The sequence below is a fragment of the Coloeus monedula genome (genome assembly GCF_965178545.1).
Source record: "Coloeus monedula genome assembly, chromosome: 10".
NCBI lineage: Eukaryota > Metazoa > Chordata > Aves > Passeriformes > Corvidae > Coloeus > Coloeus monedula.
In genome coordinates this window covers 17,643,860-17,662,761 of record NC_138790.1, presented here as the reverse complement: position 1 = coordinate 17,662,761, position 18,902 = coordinate 17,643,860, and the positions used below count along the sequence as shown (strand labels likewise).

The 18,902-nt window shown below is 42.0% G+C and overlaps 1 protein-coding gene across 2 annotated transcripts in view; it reads left to right on the top strand.

The window, feature by feature from the left end:
- ABCC5 (ATP binding cassette subfamily C member 5) overlaps nt 1-16,403 on the top strand; it is a 45,799-nt gene extending 29,396 nt beyond the window's left edge. For both annotated transcript variants that reach the window (XM_082288097.1, XM_082288096.1), the window contains exons 16-30: nt 572-715; nt 2,433-2,538; nt 3,227-3,411; nt 4,456-4,602; nt 4,923-5,052; nt 5,587-5,740; nt 5,855-5,983; nt 7,182-7,368; nt 8,321-8,410; nt 10,654-10,843; nt 11,569-11,728; nt 12,153-12,231; nt 12,838-12,951; nt 14,006-14,170; nt 14,863-16,403. In XM_082288097.1, the coding sequence (XP_082144223.1) occupies nt 572-715; nt 2,433-2,538; nt 3,227-3,411; nt 4,456-4,602; nt 4,923-5,052; nt 5,587-5,740; nt 5,855-5,983; nt 7,182-7,368; nt 8,321-8,410; nt 10,654-10,843; nt 11,569-11,728; nt 12,153-12,231; nt 12,838-12,951; nt 14,006-14,170; nt 14,863-14,964 (2,082 nt within the window). In that variant the 3' untranslated portion in view covers nt 14,965-16,403. The remainder of the gene's footprint in view (nt 1-571; nt 716-2,432; nt 2,539-3,226; nt 3,412-4,455; nt 4,603-4,922; nt 5,053-5,586; nt 5,741-5,854; nt 5,984-7,181; nt 7,369-8,320; nt 8,411-10,653; nt 10,844-11,568; nt 11,729-12,152; nt 12,232-12,837; nt 12,952-14,005; nt 14,171-14,862) is intronic.
- The last annotated feature ends 2,499 nt before the right edge of the window (nt 16,404-18,902 follow it).

The following is an 18,902-nucleotide window of genomic DNA, read 5'->3' as shown; positions in this document are numbered from 1 at the left end:
TGTGACAGGACAACCCTGTCTGTCTATAGAATGTGTGGTTTACCTTTATAAACTAGGTCTGCAAATATGCACTGAGAACAGTTTAATTGTGTATTTGATACCAGTGCTGCTTGGTGTCTGATTGGTAACACTTGGCTAAAGAAAATCTACCAGTGAAATAAATACCCTGTTCAAAAATGTTTTTGCTAACTTGCTATAAAGCTATTTCATCACAGCAGAAAACACTTGGATTTGGTGTCAGTAAATCGGAATTGATGCATCTGAGGTTTTTTTGCTGTCTTCTCTGCATAGAAATATTAGTGCTTAGTCTATCAGCATTTGCAGTGTTTAAGTATCTTGAGTCATATCTTCCATAAGAGATTGGTTTTGATAGGACACGAACTTTTTGTTTGTGTAGTGTGAGTAATCATAGTGCTCTAGTCAGAGGAAGGCCTCTGAAAATCAAATGTCTGTTATGTGGGAGTAGCTGTGCTGTATGCCAGTGTCTACAAGCTACTGAGAAGGGTTGCGTGGGAGTGTTTGGTTATTGAACATCGTGATAGAGACTTGTTCTTACTGCCACTTTCTCCAGTATCTTGTTGACTGTGATGAAGTGATCTTCATGAAAGAAGGCTGCATTACTGAGCGAGGCAGTCATGAGGAATTGATGAATTTAAATGGGGATTATGCAACTATTTTTAATAGCCTACAGCTGGGAGAAACACCGCATATTGAGGTACTTGTTTATTTTAAAGTGCTCTGAATCTTGGCTATTCTGAGATGAACCAAGTGACATTGTTGGAAAACTGGAAAATGGCTTCACCCATTTTCATGTGTTGATCTGACCAGTAGATTTCCTATAGAATAATCTGTGCTTCTTTAGCACTTTGTCACGGTTCGTTTTTAGGGAACGAGTACTAGAGAGGACTGTGCCAGTGAGCTCATGAGTTAATCACGAAAATATTGTAGTGTCTCATCTGGTGATGCTCAGAGCAGGAGGTTTGTCTCTCTTATTGTATGCCCCACTCCTTAATTTACCTCCAAATTAAGCACAGATCTCCAACAACCTTTGAAAAAATTCTTACTGGCTTGTTACTACTTTTTCAATAGTGTGACTGAGGCACAGCAGGTATGACACAACTTGTCAAAAGTTAGATGTGACAGTATTTTGGAAGCATAACTGAAAATACTGTGTTTTGGGGGAGTTTGAGAAAAAAAGTTTTGCCTTGACAGTACTTCTGTTATGAAAAAAGTCTGTAAATGCAAACTTTGGGATGTGCTCTAGTATTTCAGTTGGTGCAAAAAAATGTAAATCTAGAAAATAAGAACCATTCAGTACATTATCTGAATTTTCAGGATTTTAATTTTTCCCACTCTTCTGCTCTGTTTCCCAAAGCTAATCTCTGGAGTAAAGATCTTTGCAATTTGTTTTTTAATAACTTGCCTAAATTTTGTATGCATTTTCTCTTAGTAAGAAAAGATTAAAAGTGCATCAGCCGTTTAGTTTTTTAAGAGATGAGAGGCTCCTGACTCACAAGTTGCGGACCTTTAAAACAAAAGGTTTCTGAGAAGGAAGCATTATAAGAATTACAGATAAAGAAGGAGCTTGGTGACACATTCTCCTGGGAGATCTTTATGAAAGAAGGAAAAGGATATAATTAATTGCTCTGCATATCCTTTGAGTCATGAAGATTATAGTTCTGCCATTTTAAGATTAATATAATGATAGTTAACAAGAGATTCTCCAGTCTTCATGCTTGGCTGACCTTCAGTGTCGCTGTAAACACTAGCTCATGGAAAGACCATTAAATTGTGTTCCCCATGGGATAAGAAGAAATGGATGATCAGTTGGATTCTCTGTGGTTTGAGCTCGTGTGAAGTGTGGGGAAGCAACCCTGAACACGGTGTGTAAGGGTTTTCTTTCCATGTGGGCTGACTTGAACAGGCAGTAACTCCCAGTTATGGGAAGATGGCTGAGTTTAGAACAGTGCTTGTGTGCACTTTAGTGTTTGGACCTTGGGTTTCTGGAAGATCAAGTTAACCTGACTTTTCTTAAGAAATCGCTCATGAAATGTCTCTAAGTACTAGGGTGTTTGGGGAAAAAAGCCTCTTAAAAAACCAGTGAATTATTTTTACAAGGGACAGGGAGATTGCCCCTTTCTTGCTGTAGTAGGGGCATCATTTCTCTACCATGTACACTCATAATTTTGGAAATTAACCTTGCACTCTACCTGTACAGGTTGGTAGTAGTTCAGGTTAATAGAGGAAGAGAATTTAATCCACCAGAGTTGGCAATCATCTGTAATAACTGATGTTAATATCCTCCTTGATCTCAATGCTGAGCTTTTGAAAGCCTTTGTCCTTAGGTGGCAGCTTAATAGAAGCTTGTGTTTAGATATGAAAATGTCAAAGCAAAGTACTCCGATATGTTTAGTGTTATTGTTTTCCTGCAGATTAATATAAAGAAGAACACAAACAATTCACTGAAAAGGCCCCAGGATAAAAGTACCAAAACAGGGTCTGTGAAGAAGGAGAAAGTTGTAAAGAAGGAAGAGGAGGGTAACTATGTAATCAGATTTCTGGCTGTAATTATTTTTTACTCCAGTAAGCTCAAAACATGTGCTTCAAAGTATATTGTTAATGTAGCTCTCAGGTTTTGGAAGCTGTCTCAATCCTAGTCACTTAGTGTGGTTGATAGGACACAGGCAGTGGGCAAAGAATGTTCATTAATTCATTAAATACAGGAGCCTGTACAGTGTTTTTAAGTTCACTCAGGCTCCTGCTGGTCCAATGCCATCAGCACAAAGGAGCTGGTACTGCCTTGTCTCCCACACCACCTCTCCCTCCTGTCCTAAGAGGGCCATGTGTACAGCTTGGTGCTCAGTCCTGGGCAGGATATGGCATTTATGGATGAAGAATTGGAAGGTTTGACTTCTGTAGTTCTCTGTTTAATGTTAGCTTTGAACTTCAGAGTTTAAAAAGCAATAGTGAGGCTGATCCCAGCCTAACATTTACGTCTGTGCTGATGAGGCTTTTTCAGCTGTACCATGACATAAATGATTCTGCAGAAGAAATGTGACTTTTTCAAAAGCTATTCGAACCACTGAGTTCTAAGTGTGAAGTGTGTGTTTCTGAAAGTACTCTGCACAATTTGAAAGACTAATTTTGTGTGTGGTCACAAATTTATAGGAGTTTCATGGAAGAGGTTTTTTTCCTCACTCCCTCTTCATCCTCTGTTGTTTCACAGGCCAGTTGGTCCAGTTGGAAGAGAAAGGCAAAGGCTCTGTCCCCTGGTCTGTTTACGGTATCTACATTCAGGCAGCTGGAGGCCCCTTTGCATTCCTCATCATCATGGCACTGTTTGTGATGAATGTGGGCAGCACAGCTTTTAGCAACTGGTGGCTGAGTTTCTGGATCAAGCAAGGCAGTGGAGTAAGTTAAGTAGCATTTCTACTCTTGTGTCTGATGGGCTGGGGGTTTGCTCTGCTAGACTAATCCCAAGCAGTCCTGCAAGACCAAATGGTGCTTCCTAATTTAAATGAGTTGTAGGGCTCCCCAGGAGGTGGTCTCACTAGGGAGTTAATCTCCAAGAATAAGAGAGCTCCAGTAATAAGAAAGCTATAATAACTCATGTGGTTTAATGCTGCCTTCTTGTTCCTTTTCTTGGTTAGTCTTAAGAAAAGGAAGTGAAAATATGAAAGGGGCCAGCAAGCTAGTTTTAGTGTTGTTTTTTTTTTAAATGTGATCTTATACCTAACCGGATAATTTTTGTTAAAATACGGCTTTGAGCCAAATGACTTTTGGAAATTACTTTGAAGATTGATGATCTGAGATGGTTTGGGCTTTTTCCCCACTCCCAGGGCTTTGATTGCAAGTCTTGTTGCATTTAAAAATCCAAATACAACTGCAGGATTTTTTGTGGGGGCACAGAGAGCAAGCTACTAATCTGAGGTGAAATACTGAAGTGCAGATGGGTAACAATATTAGAACAAGCAATGAGGTCCTTAAACATACTTAAAGATCAAAAATAAAAGAGAGAATGAGAATGTACAACAGTGTGACAGTAAAGAATTTATTGCACAGTGGCAGAAAAAAGCAATGGTCTTTAATAAAGAGCTCTATCCAAAGTAAATATTGCTGTGTAATAGGAGTGCTGGTGTTCAAGTATCTGACCTTGTTCAGAAGAACACAAGAAATAAACATGAAATGAGAGATTAGGAATCAAATGAAGTAGGCATTGTGGAAGTATTTTGAAAGATATTGCAGGAAAAAGGCCAAGGGCTACAAATCTGCAAGTCAAGCATCTCTGCCAGGGAAAGCTTTCTGAAGTATTCAATGGTCACTGAAGTGTACTTTAAAGAAGAAATATCAAATATGGTGGGAGAAGACACAAGGCAGTTAAATTCTACTACATGTAATGTATACATGCTTCATCCTTGTCTTAACCAATCCCTGAAACCTTGAATTTTTCTGCAGAACACCACAGTGACTTTGGGAAATGAGACTGTCATAAGCAGCAGTATGAAAGATAACCCTCACATGCATTACTATGCTGGCATCTATGCACTGTCTATGGCAGTTATGTTGATCCTGAAAGCTGTTCGTGGTGTGGTCTTTGTAAAGGTAGGTGCCAGTGCTGGTGTTTAATGTCTCCCCCTTCTCCTACTTCTGCAAATTGCTGTCACTGTTGTTCTTTTGGTCAACTCCCAGGAGAGACTTTTGAACCAGAGGAAGTCAGTCATGGATTGTGATGTTTCCATAGCCAGCTCTTGAGGCTGCACCATGTTTCTGCTAAACTTCTGCCCAAATGAATAGCTTCCTCCTTTGGGTGGAAGCACAGAATGCAATAAAAAACCTCTTATGGCTGGAGAGAGAAATGGAGTAGAATATTTTGGTGCTGCAAACACTGTTTTATAACACTGCAATGTTTTATGCATTGGCAGGGAACTCTCAGAGCATCCTCAAGGCTCCATGATGAGCTCTTCCGACGGATTCTGCGGAGCCCCATGAAGTTCTTTGACACTACACCCACTGGGAGGATCCTCAACAGGTTTTCCAAAGATATGGATGAAGGTATCTCACTGTGTGTCCTGAAAATCCCACTTTCAGACCTCCCAGTTAACTCTTGAATACTCTCCGGTCTGTTGCTGTTGGGGTGTTTTGTACCCTATGTCTGCACTTCCAATAAACAAAGCAGGAACTGGGACATACCCTGGGTTATGATTCTAGAAGGCAGTTGGTAGCTCAGATCTGATCATTCCCTTACAAAGAAGGGAACGGGCAGCTGCTTTTGTACCTCCAGGCTGGACATGGGCTCTCAGCAGTTAATGCAGGGGCAACTTAAAACGTTAAAGTGAGGCTGGTGTGCAGCAGAGGTGGTAATTAGGTCAGAGTTCCATCAGTGCTATTTCTGCAAATGGGAATAATTAGACTGCCAGCAACTCAGAAGGTAAAAACACCCCAATGAAAATGTACATTTTAAATTTGAATAAGCCAAGAGAAATCACTGTCCTTGTCAGTGATGTACAGCTGGACTGAGTTGTTTTATGTAAGTTGTTTTAGCTTTCTGCACTCAAGATCTTCCTCTTTTCCTTCCATCTTCACCAGTTGACGTTCGTTTGCCGTTTCAAGCGGAGATGTTCATCCAGAACGTCATCCTTGTGTTCTTCTGTGTGGGGGTGATTTCTGGGGTTTTCCCCTGGTTCCTGGTGGCAGTGGGACCCCTCATAGTCCTGTTCACAGTTCTGCATGTTGTGTCTAGGTAAGTGCACCAGCTGCTTTGGCTAAAAGTACAGATACTTTTACCATCAAGTACAACGTAGTGGTTGGCATATGGTGGTTCTGCATGAAACTCAAAGTGCTTCTTTCCTTCCAGAGTCTTTATTCGAGAGCTCAAGCGTCTGGACAACATCACACAGTCTCCATTCCTGTCTCACATTACATCTAGCATCCAGGGTCTCTCCACAATCCATGCCTACCACAAAGGACAGGAATTTCTGCACAGGTTAGTCTAGATGCCCATCTGGGAATGGTGGAGCACAAAGCTGAGTGCGACAGGTTGGCATTCAGAAGGGTTTATTACTGGGGTCTGATGGATAATTGGTTCTACAAGTGAAAGTTACTTTTCTGGGGGAAAAAAATTGGGAGAACAGAAGAAGGGTAAGGGAAAACTAGGAAGAGCAGTGGTGGGGCTCCCAGGTGAATGCTTTCCTCTGGAATTCTCTGCAGTGCAGCAGGTGGTAATGGTGAGGACAAGGTTTTGGCTGTACTTTTCCCTACTAGTATGTAATTTTAATCAGGCCCTGCTTATACTTTCTGTGGATTGTTTCTCATGATGTTACTAGCATTGCTTAAAGCATGCTAACCAAACCTCAGTGAAAGTATTGGTGAGCTGTTAGTCTCTGTGCACCTGTGTTACTGGAGAGCATTTGTCAATTACTTCAGTGACCATTAGCCACTGTGTTCACTGTGCCTGGTTTTCTCTAGTATAAACTAAAATCTTTCCAACACATGTTTATGAGGGAAAGCGAAGCATTTCTCATGTGAGTGGTAATTGCTTCCCATGAGAACCTGCTGTAACAGTAGGGTTTTGCAGGTGCAAGGTCATGAGACCAAGGTTGTGGAAGCATAGGGAAGATTGCCTCAGGAGCTCTGCAAAGACACTGCTATGCCAGCAGTTACTGGCTTTGTGAATCTCGGGTGTTTCTCCTTAAATACACTTTCTCAGCTGTGCATTGTCAGGATTGTAAATTAAGTAGTACTTAATGTGTTTTAATTAGGTGTCACCAATTCTATCAAAACTTAATTTACTTACACACTTGTGTATAAAATGACACATATTCTGAAGCACTGCTGCTGTTATCTGTGGAGTAATTTGTAGTCATTGAACATCTTCTGGAAGGTCTTGCATAGGTGAAGAATGGTGAAAGTTTGTGTAATGTCCCTGGCTTTGATTCACCTCAGCATAATTCATTGTTGTAGGCAGACTGGGTGATTTGACTTTGGAGAGTTTGAGCTAAGTACACATCTGACACTACACAGGAAAGTTTGCAAACCCTGCCATTATGTTTTGGTTTCAAACTTTGTCAGTGATGACTCCTCCCACCCTGAATCCTGATACTGGAACAGGGGTTTAAGTAGGTCTGATATTCGTAGAACATCAGGCTCATGGAGTCTACTAACCTTTCCTGTGTTTGTTTCAGGTACCAAGAGCTGCTGGATGACAACCAGGCCCCGTTTTACCTGTTCAGCTGTGCAATGCGCTGGCTGGCTGTGCGGCTGGACATCATCAGCATTGCTCTGATCACAACCACTGGCCTTATGATTGTCCTGATGCATGGCCAGATTCCTCCTGCCTATGCCGGGCTGGCCATCTCATATGCTGTGCAGGTGAGTGTGACCACATACTGTAATATTTAACTGCTCTTTTAATGTAGATATTGCTAATGAGCAAACAATGTTCAGCGCTGGCTCAGAGGAGCTGCAGGGCTCGGAGCTCTCGTGTTGGAGTTGCTGTTTGGCCTCTTCCGCCTCCTTGTGGCGGTGAGATGAAGAGCTTAGACACCTCGTACTTGAAGCTGTTGCTCTTGGGAAACGTTACTAAGCTGCGGGTTTCTCAAGGGATTAATAAATTATGGTGATTTTAAAATGAACTATTAAATTAACTTGCCTTGAACACATTATTTATTTAGTGCCCAATGCCAAGAGTACTTGTATTAAATATCATAGAATTGTTTAGGTTGGAAAAGACCATAAAGTCATTGAGTCCAACTGTTGCCTCAGCAATGACAAACCCACCACCAAACCATGTCCCCAAGTGCCACATGTGCACGACTTTTGAATACATCCAGGGATGGTGACGCCACCATTTGCTGGGAAGTTTGTTTCAGTGCTTGGCAACTCTTTTGGTGAAGAAATGTTTGTAACATCCAATCTAAACCTCCCCCTGGCACAACTTGAAGTTGTTTCCTCTTGTCCTACTGCTTGTTAAGTGGGAGAAGCAAACAAACCCCACCTGGCTACACCCTCCTTCAGGGAGTTGCAGAGAGTGGTAAGATGCCCCCTAAGCCTCCTCTTCTCCAGGACCCCCCCCACCTCCCTCTGCTGTTCCTCACACAACTCCAGAGCCTTCCCCAGCTCTGTTGCCCTTTTCTGGACACACTCCAGCACCTTAATGTCTGTCTTGTAGTGAGGGGCCCAAAACTGAACACAGGCTTTGAGGTGTGACCTCATCAGCTCCAAGTACAGTCACTGCCGTGATCCTGCTGGGCACATTCATCTCTTAATTCAATAACTAATCACAGCTCTAAAAATTTGTCTTTGTTTTCTTTCACCACTTCAGTTAACAGGGTTATTCCAGTTTACAGTCAGACTGGCTTCAGAAACAGAAGCTCGTTTCACCTCAGTGGAAAGGATTGACCACTATATCAAGGTAGGACTGTAATGCATTCAGCTGCCTGTTGTGAAATTTTGTGTTGTTTGTTACATTGCTGGCCTCAGGCTGCCTTAGTACAGACTGTATGTTCCTGATCTTGGAACGGCACTAAAGCCTGTGCTGTAACACTGCAGAGTGAGTTTGTTTTATGAAGCACGTGTATCAGCACAGGGGGGATGAATGGCCCCAGAGCTGATAGATAATTAAGCTTACAGGTATTGCTGGAGTTAAATAAGGATATTGGAAGTTTGCTGACACTCACAGTAAAGAATGGAGTGTGTAAAAAGTGTAACAGAGGATTCAAAACATTATTTTACAGCAAAAGAGTGGTGTTCTGGCATCCTTCATTCCAAACCTAATGGGATTCCTTCATTTAAGCACAGATAACTGTTTTTCACTTTATCTACAAGTAATTCTGCTTCATCCTAATAAGCCTACTTTTCCACAGCTGTCTTATGTAACATATTTCTATATGCTTAAAAAGTCAAGGGATTGTTCTTACTGCAAACATCAGAAATGTACTCAGCTAAACATGAGAAATGTGCCAGGCTAAATGCTTAGCAAGCTGCTCTGATTATCTGTAACTCTTTCTTTGTAACTGGGATTTGTGTGCAGAACTGGGCATAGGTCAGTGGGGAAAGCATAGCCAGGAGAAAGCCTCCTACTGGGTCTGGTGTGTGAGGTGAAAGGCTTTTTCATTTCATGTTCCCTGTGAACTTCAGAGGGAGATATATACATATATTTATTTGGTAAATCTGGGCTATTTAGTTGATATTTGTAGTATTTTTTTAAGCCTGTGGATTTAATCCACAGGCTAAAAAACAGAAGAAAAAAACCCAACAAACCTGCCCACTCCCCCAGTTAAATAAAAAAAACCTCTGGAGGCATCTAAGTAGAAAATTTCCACATATGGAAGACTCAGTGACCACACAAGATGACAACTCTGCCAAATACTGTATCTCTCTCACTGGGCTGAGATGGATTTATCACTGTCAGGCCTTTAGTGGCAAAATGTACAGTTGTAGGCTGTTGTTTGGTGTTTTTTAAAAGTTGTCTCTCATTCTGTATCACTGTTAAGCAACACTGATTTTTTTTTTTTTAAATTCTGATCTCTAGACAGACATTTATGAAACTCTAAAATTACTTTAGAGCTGAAGTAAAGGGGTGGGTGAGCAGTGAAACACCATTCAGGTCATGGGTCTTACCAAGGCCCAGGCTTTTTTCGGTGGGGGCTCAAGGTTGCTGTTTTGAGCACCAAGCTCAAAGAGTTGGAGCACTATGGTAGCAGATGGCTGGTTTTTTCTCAAACCCCAGGTGTACAATTAATCTGCCTCTAACTAGATGTTGCAGATGTCCCCAGATAACATCCCTGTGGGATCTCTCAATGGTCAGTGTAGGAAATGGGTGTCTCCAGAGGGCAATTTATTACCTGTTCCAAGTGTTTATATTAGAATGAGAAAAATCACACTGCAGAAAGTGCTGGCTTATAGCATTTGTAGGGAGATCTCTTTTTGTAGAGACTACAGAGGAGTTGTCAGGGCCTGGTTCAGTTTTGAGGTGAATCCTGTGACAGGATTGCTGCCATTCTCTTTGAGGGTGCTTGTGCCAAATATGGGAAAGTGACCTTGACTTCACTCTAAACATGCTATAAAGCCTTGTGTTTGGCTTTCAGATGTTCTGCTTTTCTTTTTTTATCTGTGAACTGCTCAATAAGGGGCAGAGTGAAATAGCAGAAGTGAGCAAGCTGGAAGGGACTGACTCAGTGATTTAGTAGGACAGGGAAACATGAGGAGTAAAAGAAAGAGGGTGGCATTTAATGTGTTACTTGGGCATTCTCTTCTATGTCATCATCAGAAGTGACCCTGGCATGGCACAGCAAATGAGGCATAGAAATGCAGCAGATTTTGTATCCAGTCTTTGGAGTGCCATGAAACTCAATAGGATTGTGTTGATAAATAATAGGCCTAAAATACATTTTGAATTCCATTGATGAAAACCATTGTTGTATAGAAGGACTGATGTCATTACTGAAGCAATGGGAGGGAAATTAAGAGTGTGGTCAGTGTAACACAGCAAACTTCTGGACCACTGGGTCCACATCCAGCCAAAGAGCTCATCATGGAAGTGCTATAAATGATCTGGGCTGAGTCCACGGGGAAGAACTGCAGAAAGCTGCAGCTGATAATTTTCCTTTGGTGCTTTGTTTACTGGAAACTGAACTTCTGTGTTTTTGTTAAAAGACACTTTCCCTGGAAGCTCCTGCTCGAATTAAGAATAAAACTCCTCCTCTGGACTGGCCCCAAGAAGGTGAAGTTGTTTTTGAAAATGCAGAGATGCGGTACCGAGAGAACCTCCCTCTAGTACTTAAAAAAGTGTCCTTTACCATCAAACCGAAGGAAAAGATTGGCATTGTGGGGAGGACAGGCTCAGGTAAGGAAAAACACTAAGCAGAGTTAAATTACTGCTTTTACAGAATAGATTGGGGCAGTCTTATTGGTTCTCCTCTGCGTTTGACTAAGTTGTTGGCTGCACAGGAGGGGTTGAGCAGTCTGTCAGTGGAGGATTCCATTCATGTGTGCACATAAGCAAGATCCCTGTAGGCAATAGTGAAAACAAGTTTCCATTTAAAGCAGAGGGATATCCTGCTATGCTTGAGCCAGTGTGTTGATCGTATTTAACTCCCCAAGCCCCTGACCAGCACAGATTGGTGCCTACAATGTGCTCATTGCACCTTCTCTGACTCTCTTGGAAGTTTTTTGTACTGATGCTGCAGGCAGGTTTGGCTCTGAGCCATCTCAGAGCTCTGTAATGTGAAGAATCCAAACCCCTGTTTGTGAGATGACTTAAATCAACCTCAGAATGAGTTTCTAAATAAGTAATGTATATTGTTGTATTGGGTTTTCATGGCAGGGTTTTGGCAGTGGGGTTGGGGCAGGACTCCAGGGATGGCTTCTTTGAGGAGAGATTAGGAGCTGCCTCCACAATTGCTCAGTTTAAATGCTGAACCTCAGTACTTACCAGAGCATTGCTGCCAGGACTTTTTGGTATTTTAAAACTTTTCTTAGATGTGGACAGATTTTTAAAATGCTTTCTCATCTGAAAGCTGTTATGATTCTGTAGAAACACCAGTCTTGTTTTTCCTGTCTCATTTTTAGGGAAGTCTTCCCTTGGAATGGCACTCTTTCGTCTCGTTGAACTGTCTGGAGGCTGCATTAAAATTGATGGAGTGAAAATAAATGACATTGGCTTAGCAGATCTTCGGAGCAAACTCTCCATAATCCCTCAGGAACCTGTGCTGTTCAGTGGCACTGTGAGGTTAGTGAGACCATAAGAAGGCAAGAAAGGGACTGAGCAGTCTACCAGTTTATACCTGAAATGCCATAGGTGCCTGGTGAGGTGGTAGCTCTCAGGCATCCTAGCTTCTGTTCTGGTTTTGAAACAACAAAAGCACAGATGAATGATTTTACCTGGCCCAGTGCAGCACTGGGTGTGATCATCCTGCATGGAAGTCTTGCTTCCCTTTAGATGCGGTTGAAGTTTTAGTATCTTTGTCTTCCATCTCTACTCTTGTTTTTTGGCTCTTCTAACCCCAGAGTGCTGGGAGCATCTGATTTCCTTGGCAAGGAAACTGTCAGTGGAAGGCCAGATGTAAATCACCTGTCTGGATGAATTAGCACACTGCTGCTTTGCCATTTATTGCTGAGTTAAAATTCTGCTTGTTTTCTGCTTCCTCTTCCAGATCAAACTTGGATCCTTTCAATCAGTACAGTGAGGAACAGATCTGGGCTGCTTTGGAAAGGACTCACATGAAGGAGTGTGTAAGTATTATGTACCCTGGGAAATACTTGTTTGTATTTGACTTCCAAAGCAACATGTTCTGTTAGTAGCTATGTTAGAGGTATTTAGATAAAGCTTTTTCTCTGTATTTTTTCCCCTTGTTCTCTATGCTTTATTTGACCAATCTTTAAACTTTTTTTCCATGATTTTATCACTGATATTTTTGGTTTTTTTGAGAACATGCCATGTTCTGTGTGTATTTTTTAGTATGTAGCATAGCAGAGTGCTGCTTCATCACAGGGATTCTTAGGGTGTTAAAACACTTCAAGTGATATTTTTCTGTATGTGCCTTAAGTGTGCATTCTGCATTTCTATTTGAGTGTACATATTGCATGTACAAATTTATAGTGACCTTAAAACCTGCCCTTTGTGAGGCCCTCTGCAGCAAGACTTGCTGCCATGACATTTCCAATTCTTTTTCTTGGTAGTCAAGTGGCAGCTATGGCTATGGAATTCAGGCTGCAGGAATTCCTGCAGGGACTAGGTTCACTCTCGTCTCTTGGTGACAAAGATTGTCAGGAGATCTGTTTGTGTTTATATGATTTTATGCAATTCTGTAAGATTTTTTCCTCTTCTTTCCCATGCAGGTTGCCCAGCTGCCTATGAAACTTGATTCAGAAGTGATGGAAAATGGGGAAAACTTTTCTGTTGGAGAGAGACAGTTACTGTGCATAGCTAGAGCTCTGCTGCGTCGTTGCAAGGTGAGCGCAGCAGGGAGAGAAATAGCTGGAGATACCAAAATTATAGGATTGAACAAGCCTTCTTTTGTGCTGGATTCTTTCTGTCAGAGGAATCACACCAATGATTATTGCAACCCAGAGAGGTGTAAGGTTAAAACAACCAGGAAGGTATTTGTAGCCAGCTCCTGTAATGTCCTGCCATTGGAAAGGTGTTGTTTGCAAGTGTTAACAATAATGTGTCAGACTGGCCTAATCTTTTATTCCATGTCCTGTTACTGGAGAGCATCAGATTCCTCCCTTCTTCCACCTTTTTGTGAATATGAGCCAAGTGTTTTCCTTCTACTAAAATGTGGTCTCCAAGCAGAGTTTGGGACCATGCTATGCTAGCCAAGTGAAAGGTTTTGCAGGAATGGAAAACAATAATTACAGTAAGAAAGGATTTTTGGATTGAGATTGACCAGGATTCTGGTTTTAACAACCTTTTGTCTGAAATGCAACATACCGTAATATTTTAAAGTTCACTCTGCATCTGTTTTTAAAGTCAGACTAATCAGCAGAAGTTACTGTCTCTGCAGTACCTGCACAAAGCATGTCCAGTTCAGCTGTGACAAAAAGTCACTCCAAATCAGTTTGTCTGAGAGGAAGAGAATTCTTACCCAGCATAAGGAAAGTATTAAGCCTAGTCAGTATTGACTCATTTCAGAAGGAATGTCACCCCCAAGCATGTGTCAAATTAGTTTACTGGTAAAATTTGTATTTGAGATTAATCTACTGAATATGAAACTGAAAGTAGGAAACTTGAGGCCTGGTTCATAATCCAGATGTAGCTCTAGGATGTGACCATAAAATGTAAGGGTGATCCATAGGTCTTCCCAGTGTGATCCTTTGTTGAAGGCAATTACGTAAAGAAAACTGAAAGGCTACTTGTAAAAACTACTTTTGTGCCCACAGCTCTGTAAGGATTGCTGATTGTGACAACTCTTGGCCATGGCCATTCTGCCCACTCTATGTATTTTTATATTCAGGAGGGAAGGTGTGACTGTGGCTAACAGCCAGGATTCTGTGCTGCTTTCAGATATTGATCTTGGATGAAGCAACAGCTGCTATGGACACAGAGACAGACTTACTGATCCAGGAGACCATCAGAGAGGCGTTTGCAGACTGCACTATGTTGACAATTGCTCATCGCCTGCACACAGTCCTGGGCTGTGATCGGATCATGGTGCTAACACAGGGACAGGTGAGCAGGGAGCCGTCTCTGCCTCTGGTCTGGTGGTGCCTTGTGTGCAGACTGAACTGAGGAAACAACTGCACTGCAGGGTAGAAAATCCTCTGTTTGTTTACACAGAGGATTTTGGTAATAATACTCCAACAGAATCAGTTGCTACCTGACTGTGTGACAAAATCAAAGATGGCAAAATTCTGTTTTTGCACTGAGAAAGTACCATAGAATAATAGTTTATCTTTAAAAATATTTTTGAAATGCCCTTGGTAGGTTAATTCTGAGATGGGTAATAACATAAACATCCCTGCTGGGCAGTGTCCCATTACTTTGATAAAGCCCTGTGCCATCAAGCATGCCTATGACAGATACTTACCTATTTTTCAGGCTTCCATTTGGGAGTCATAAACAGTTAAATCAAATGTAAGAACATTGGGTGAGGCTCTTAAAGGTAGAGAAGGCAAAAGCCCATAGTATCTGCCTCTGCCAGAGCCAGCAGAGGTTGCTTGCTATTGGGTTAGTTCCAGTGTTTGAGCCAGTCTGAAGCTTTACAGTATCCATAAATGCATGTACTTTCACTGCCTGGTGTCTCATCTAAAGCTGAATGCTGTGTTTTCTATTCTTTACTATCACATCACAAGTCCAAGGGGTGGGAGTCAATTTTCTGCTGAATTTTACTGACATGTTTTACCTGCCTTGTTTGGTTTCAGGTAGTGGAATTCGACACCCCAACTGCCCTTCTGGCCAACGAGAACTCGCGCTTCTATGCTATGTTTGCTGCTGCAGAGAACAAGGTTGCTGTCAAGGGCTAAAATTCAGGGCAAAGTCACTTTAATTTTGGAGAGCTATGCTCCCTGCCTGTGGCAGGCCAGCTCTTCTTCTTCCTCCTCCTCCTTGCAGATTATTGCCTTTTCATCTTTTAATTTTTAGCACAATGTGTCAAGCCAGAGAGTTTTTAAAACCATGTCAGAAGAACTCTTAATGTTTTTATTATTGTATTTATTCCATATTTACTAATTTTTTGTTATTAAATGCACTCTACAAATGGCTCAGGGAGCCATAGTTATAAATGTATCAGAGGCCTATAATGAAGCTTTATACATGTAGCTATATCTATACATAATTCTGTATATAGCCTATATTTACAGTGGAAATGTAAGCTGTTTATTTTATATTAAAATAAGCACTGTATTAATAACAGTGCATATTCTTTTCTATCATTTTTGTACAGTTTATGGTACCAGAGATCTGGCTTTGTTATCGGACGGTATCAGACACTGTTTTGTCTTTTACAGTTCGTCTTTTCCTAGTGCCAGATTTTCTGCGTGTCTGAGTGGAAGTGAAGCTTTGCAATAGTGTCCTTTATTGTCACATCTTTGTCTAGCGCAGCAGAGAAGAGCTCTGTGGTGTAACTATTGCATTGTAATTTATCAAAGCTATTTGGGGCATTGCTAATGTTCACCACAGCAGCGGCTGCTGCTTCCCATAATGCTTTTCCAAAGCAGGGTTTTTAGTGATCAGAGTGGGGAACCACTCCTGCGTCACATTAAGGCCTTGTATTTTCTCAGTGTTCTGACACAGTATTTCTTACTGTATCAGCAGAGTTTATTTTAATGCAAGCCAGCCCAAGCTCTTCCTGCTTCGCTGATCTAACACAACCAAAATCTTACTGTTCGTGGAATGATCTGTAACAAATTAATCATAAGGTTCAAATCATACCCTGTATGCTGGCAGGAAAGCCTTTTCAGAGTTGCTTCAGCTGACTGACTCTCTATCTTGAAGCTGCTAACACTCCTCAGAGGTTTAGGTTGGCTTTCACTGGCATGGGTAACACTAACTCTTTGTTCTGCTCACTTATATTAAGATTAATCAACATTGATATTTCCTGTTTCTTTCTTGCACACTTGTTAAGGAAGCAGTCCTTGACCCCACATCTTCTGGAACCTTAAAGGGGTTCCTGTTGATCAGGATGTAACACTGGTGTAGGACATGGTTTTCTTACTGTAAATGACCTACCTCAGGTTACTGGGTTCTGTGTAGTGCATTGCCATGATCACTGTACACCATCCCTGTTTTTTGGGACCTGTGGCCCGGGGGGACACAGTTGCTCCTGTGATAGCTGTGACTTATTGAATGGTCAGCGTTGCATGTCTTTGTCAACTTGGACATTTTGTAGCCTTAGCATGTTTGCAAAATGTCTCATTGAGGCAGAAATCTGAAAAGTAAATAAAACTATTTTGGGTTTTGTAAATTTTATTGGCTTAAGTGGTTTGTTTTGGGCACATAAATAACTTTGCACCTTTCTGAGCCCTGGGGAACAGGTTTGCAGTCTTTTTTGTTTGTTTTTTCCTCTTGTCATGCATCAAGGTCCGATCTTCCTTTCTTCAGAGTAAAGGTGTTTCTTTAAAAGTGTGGTGGGTGATTTAAAAGCATGGGGGTTGCTTGCAATACATGTATGTTAAGTAGTACAGCAAGTAATAATTTATAGTGCAAGTATTCAAGCCAAGTAGAAGGGCTGAGGTCAGGTGGAAGACCTTCTTAGGCTCAGATTTTCTATTTTCTTTACCTGAAAGCACTACAGTTCATAGTGTGACATGACTGCAAAGTCACAGAAGTATTTGTACCTACCAGTACCACAGGCAAATCGTGGCATTAACAGAGCTTGCGCTGTAGCTGGAAGTAGCACAAAAAGCATTGTTGTGATTGTTCTTAACTCTTCTCCAAAGCAAGAATTAGCTGGCACAGACCTTACCCTGCTCACAAGCCTGGAGTTTGCCCCATGGACTTTAGCATTTCACTTGAAGGAAATGGGTACCTGGTTCTGAGTGCTGCTGGGGTCAGTGTGTGGCTTTACTTTACAGCTAAGGCTGAGCTAATGGCAGTCTGGGCAATAGGGGAGCCATCCTGATCTTATCCTCCTTCTTCTTCCAGGCTGGGACTTCCTCTTCCTTTCCTGATGCCAGCAGTGGCTCTTGTGTGGTCCAGATCAGAAAGTTAACTTGCAGAAAGCAGGAATGCTGTACAAAGGAGACAGGAAGGCACCACCTGGAAGGGAGGTGAAGTGGGGCTGCTCTTTTCAGCAGGTGCTGGCTGTAACAGTAGCATAGGTGTGAGAGGGAACTGCTCAGCGTTCACTGCCCCAAACTGCTGCTTCCCAGTTACACTCTCCTAAAGAGCTGAATCTTTGCTGCAGCTTTGGTGAGCTGAAACAGCTCAGCAAGGTGTCAGACAAGGGCCTGTGATGGAGCAGGTGAACAGTCACCTGTGAACAGCAGGGATTAACTCAACCATTTTGCTAAACCTTAGCTGCAGCATTGTTACTTTGGAATTAAAGACAGAGACTGACAGAAGGAAATGTTCTTTCTGTTGTGATCACTTCTGTGCTTCATTTGGCACTTGTCTCACAGATGCACTGAAGTATTGCTGCTCACAGGGGTAGCTGTAATTTTTTTACTGGCTTTCATCCCAAACCACAGGAGCAAGCTGAGGCCTGGCCAAGGGCCCTATCACTGAAGTGGAAGGAAGAAACATTAATATTTACAAATGGGACTGAAATATCTGTACCTTTGGAGCATTCTACAAGAGGTTGATGATGATTGGAAGGTTCAGGAATTGGATTCTGCTTTAGAATTTATAGTGTGATACCCAGGGAAGATTTCCTCCTATGAGGAATAGAATAAGATGCTGGGATTGGGACAGAGATTTTCCTTAAAGAGATCCTGCCCAAAATAGCATGGAGATAGCACATGCTTCTGTTCTAGTTTAATATCAACTGGCAACTAAGCCCCACACAGTCCTGTGGGATGGGTGAGAGAATTGGAAGGGTAGGAAGCTAGAAAACTTGAGAGCTGAGATCAAAACAGTTTAATAGGGAAAGCAAAAGCCACACAAGCAAACTAAAACAAGGTATTTAATTCCCCATGTCCCAGCCTTCTCCATGAAAGCAGGGCTCCATTGTGGGTAATGGTGACTTGGGAAAACAAACACCATCCTCTGAATGTCCTCTCCTTCCTCTCCAGCTTTTATAATGCCATATGATCTGGAATATCTGTCTGGTCAGTTATATCTGTCTATATCTATCAGTCTGTCCCTGCTCTGTCCCATCCCATCTCCTTGAGCACCGCCAGATGCCTCACTGGTCAAGTGAGAAGCAGAAATGTCCGTGGCTCTGTGCAAGCCCTGCTCAGCAACAGCTACACTATCCCTGAATTATCAACACTGTTTTCAGCACAAACCCCAAACACAGCTTGATACCAGCTACTGTGAAGAAAATTCACTCTAGCCCAGCCAAAACCAGCACACCTTCCAGCAAAGGCTGTGGCCCAAGACCAGCAAGTGTGCAAGAGGAGAGAGATTTGTCTGGGATAACTGGTTACTGTATTGTCCTCTGGACTTTCCATTACGTCAGTTTTGCTTATTCTGTCCAAACACAGCAAGTGCAGCTGATCCTGATTCATTATCAAAAGCTTAGAGCCTCTTCAAGAGAATGTGTTCCTGCTCCTCTTGTCAGTCTGATGAGTGGACACATTGCACTTGCTTGGGACTTCAACCAAAGCACAGGTAGGATTCTTCTAAAATTACCCAGGAGATAACATGCAGTTAGATTGATGTAATTAAGTGCCAAATCAGGCCCTGAAGTTGTGCTGGCTTGAACACCTGAGGACATTTCACCCTTACCTGTGGTGAAGGTCATGCAGGGTCGGATCCTGAGGTTGCTGGGCTGTGCTTTGCACATCACCTGTAGGTGAAA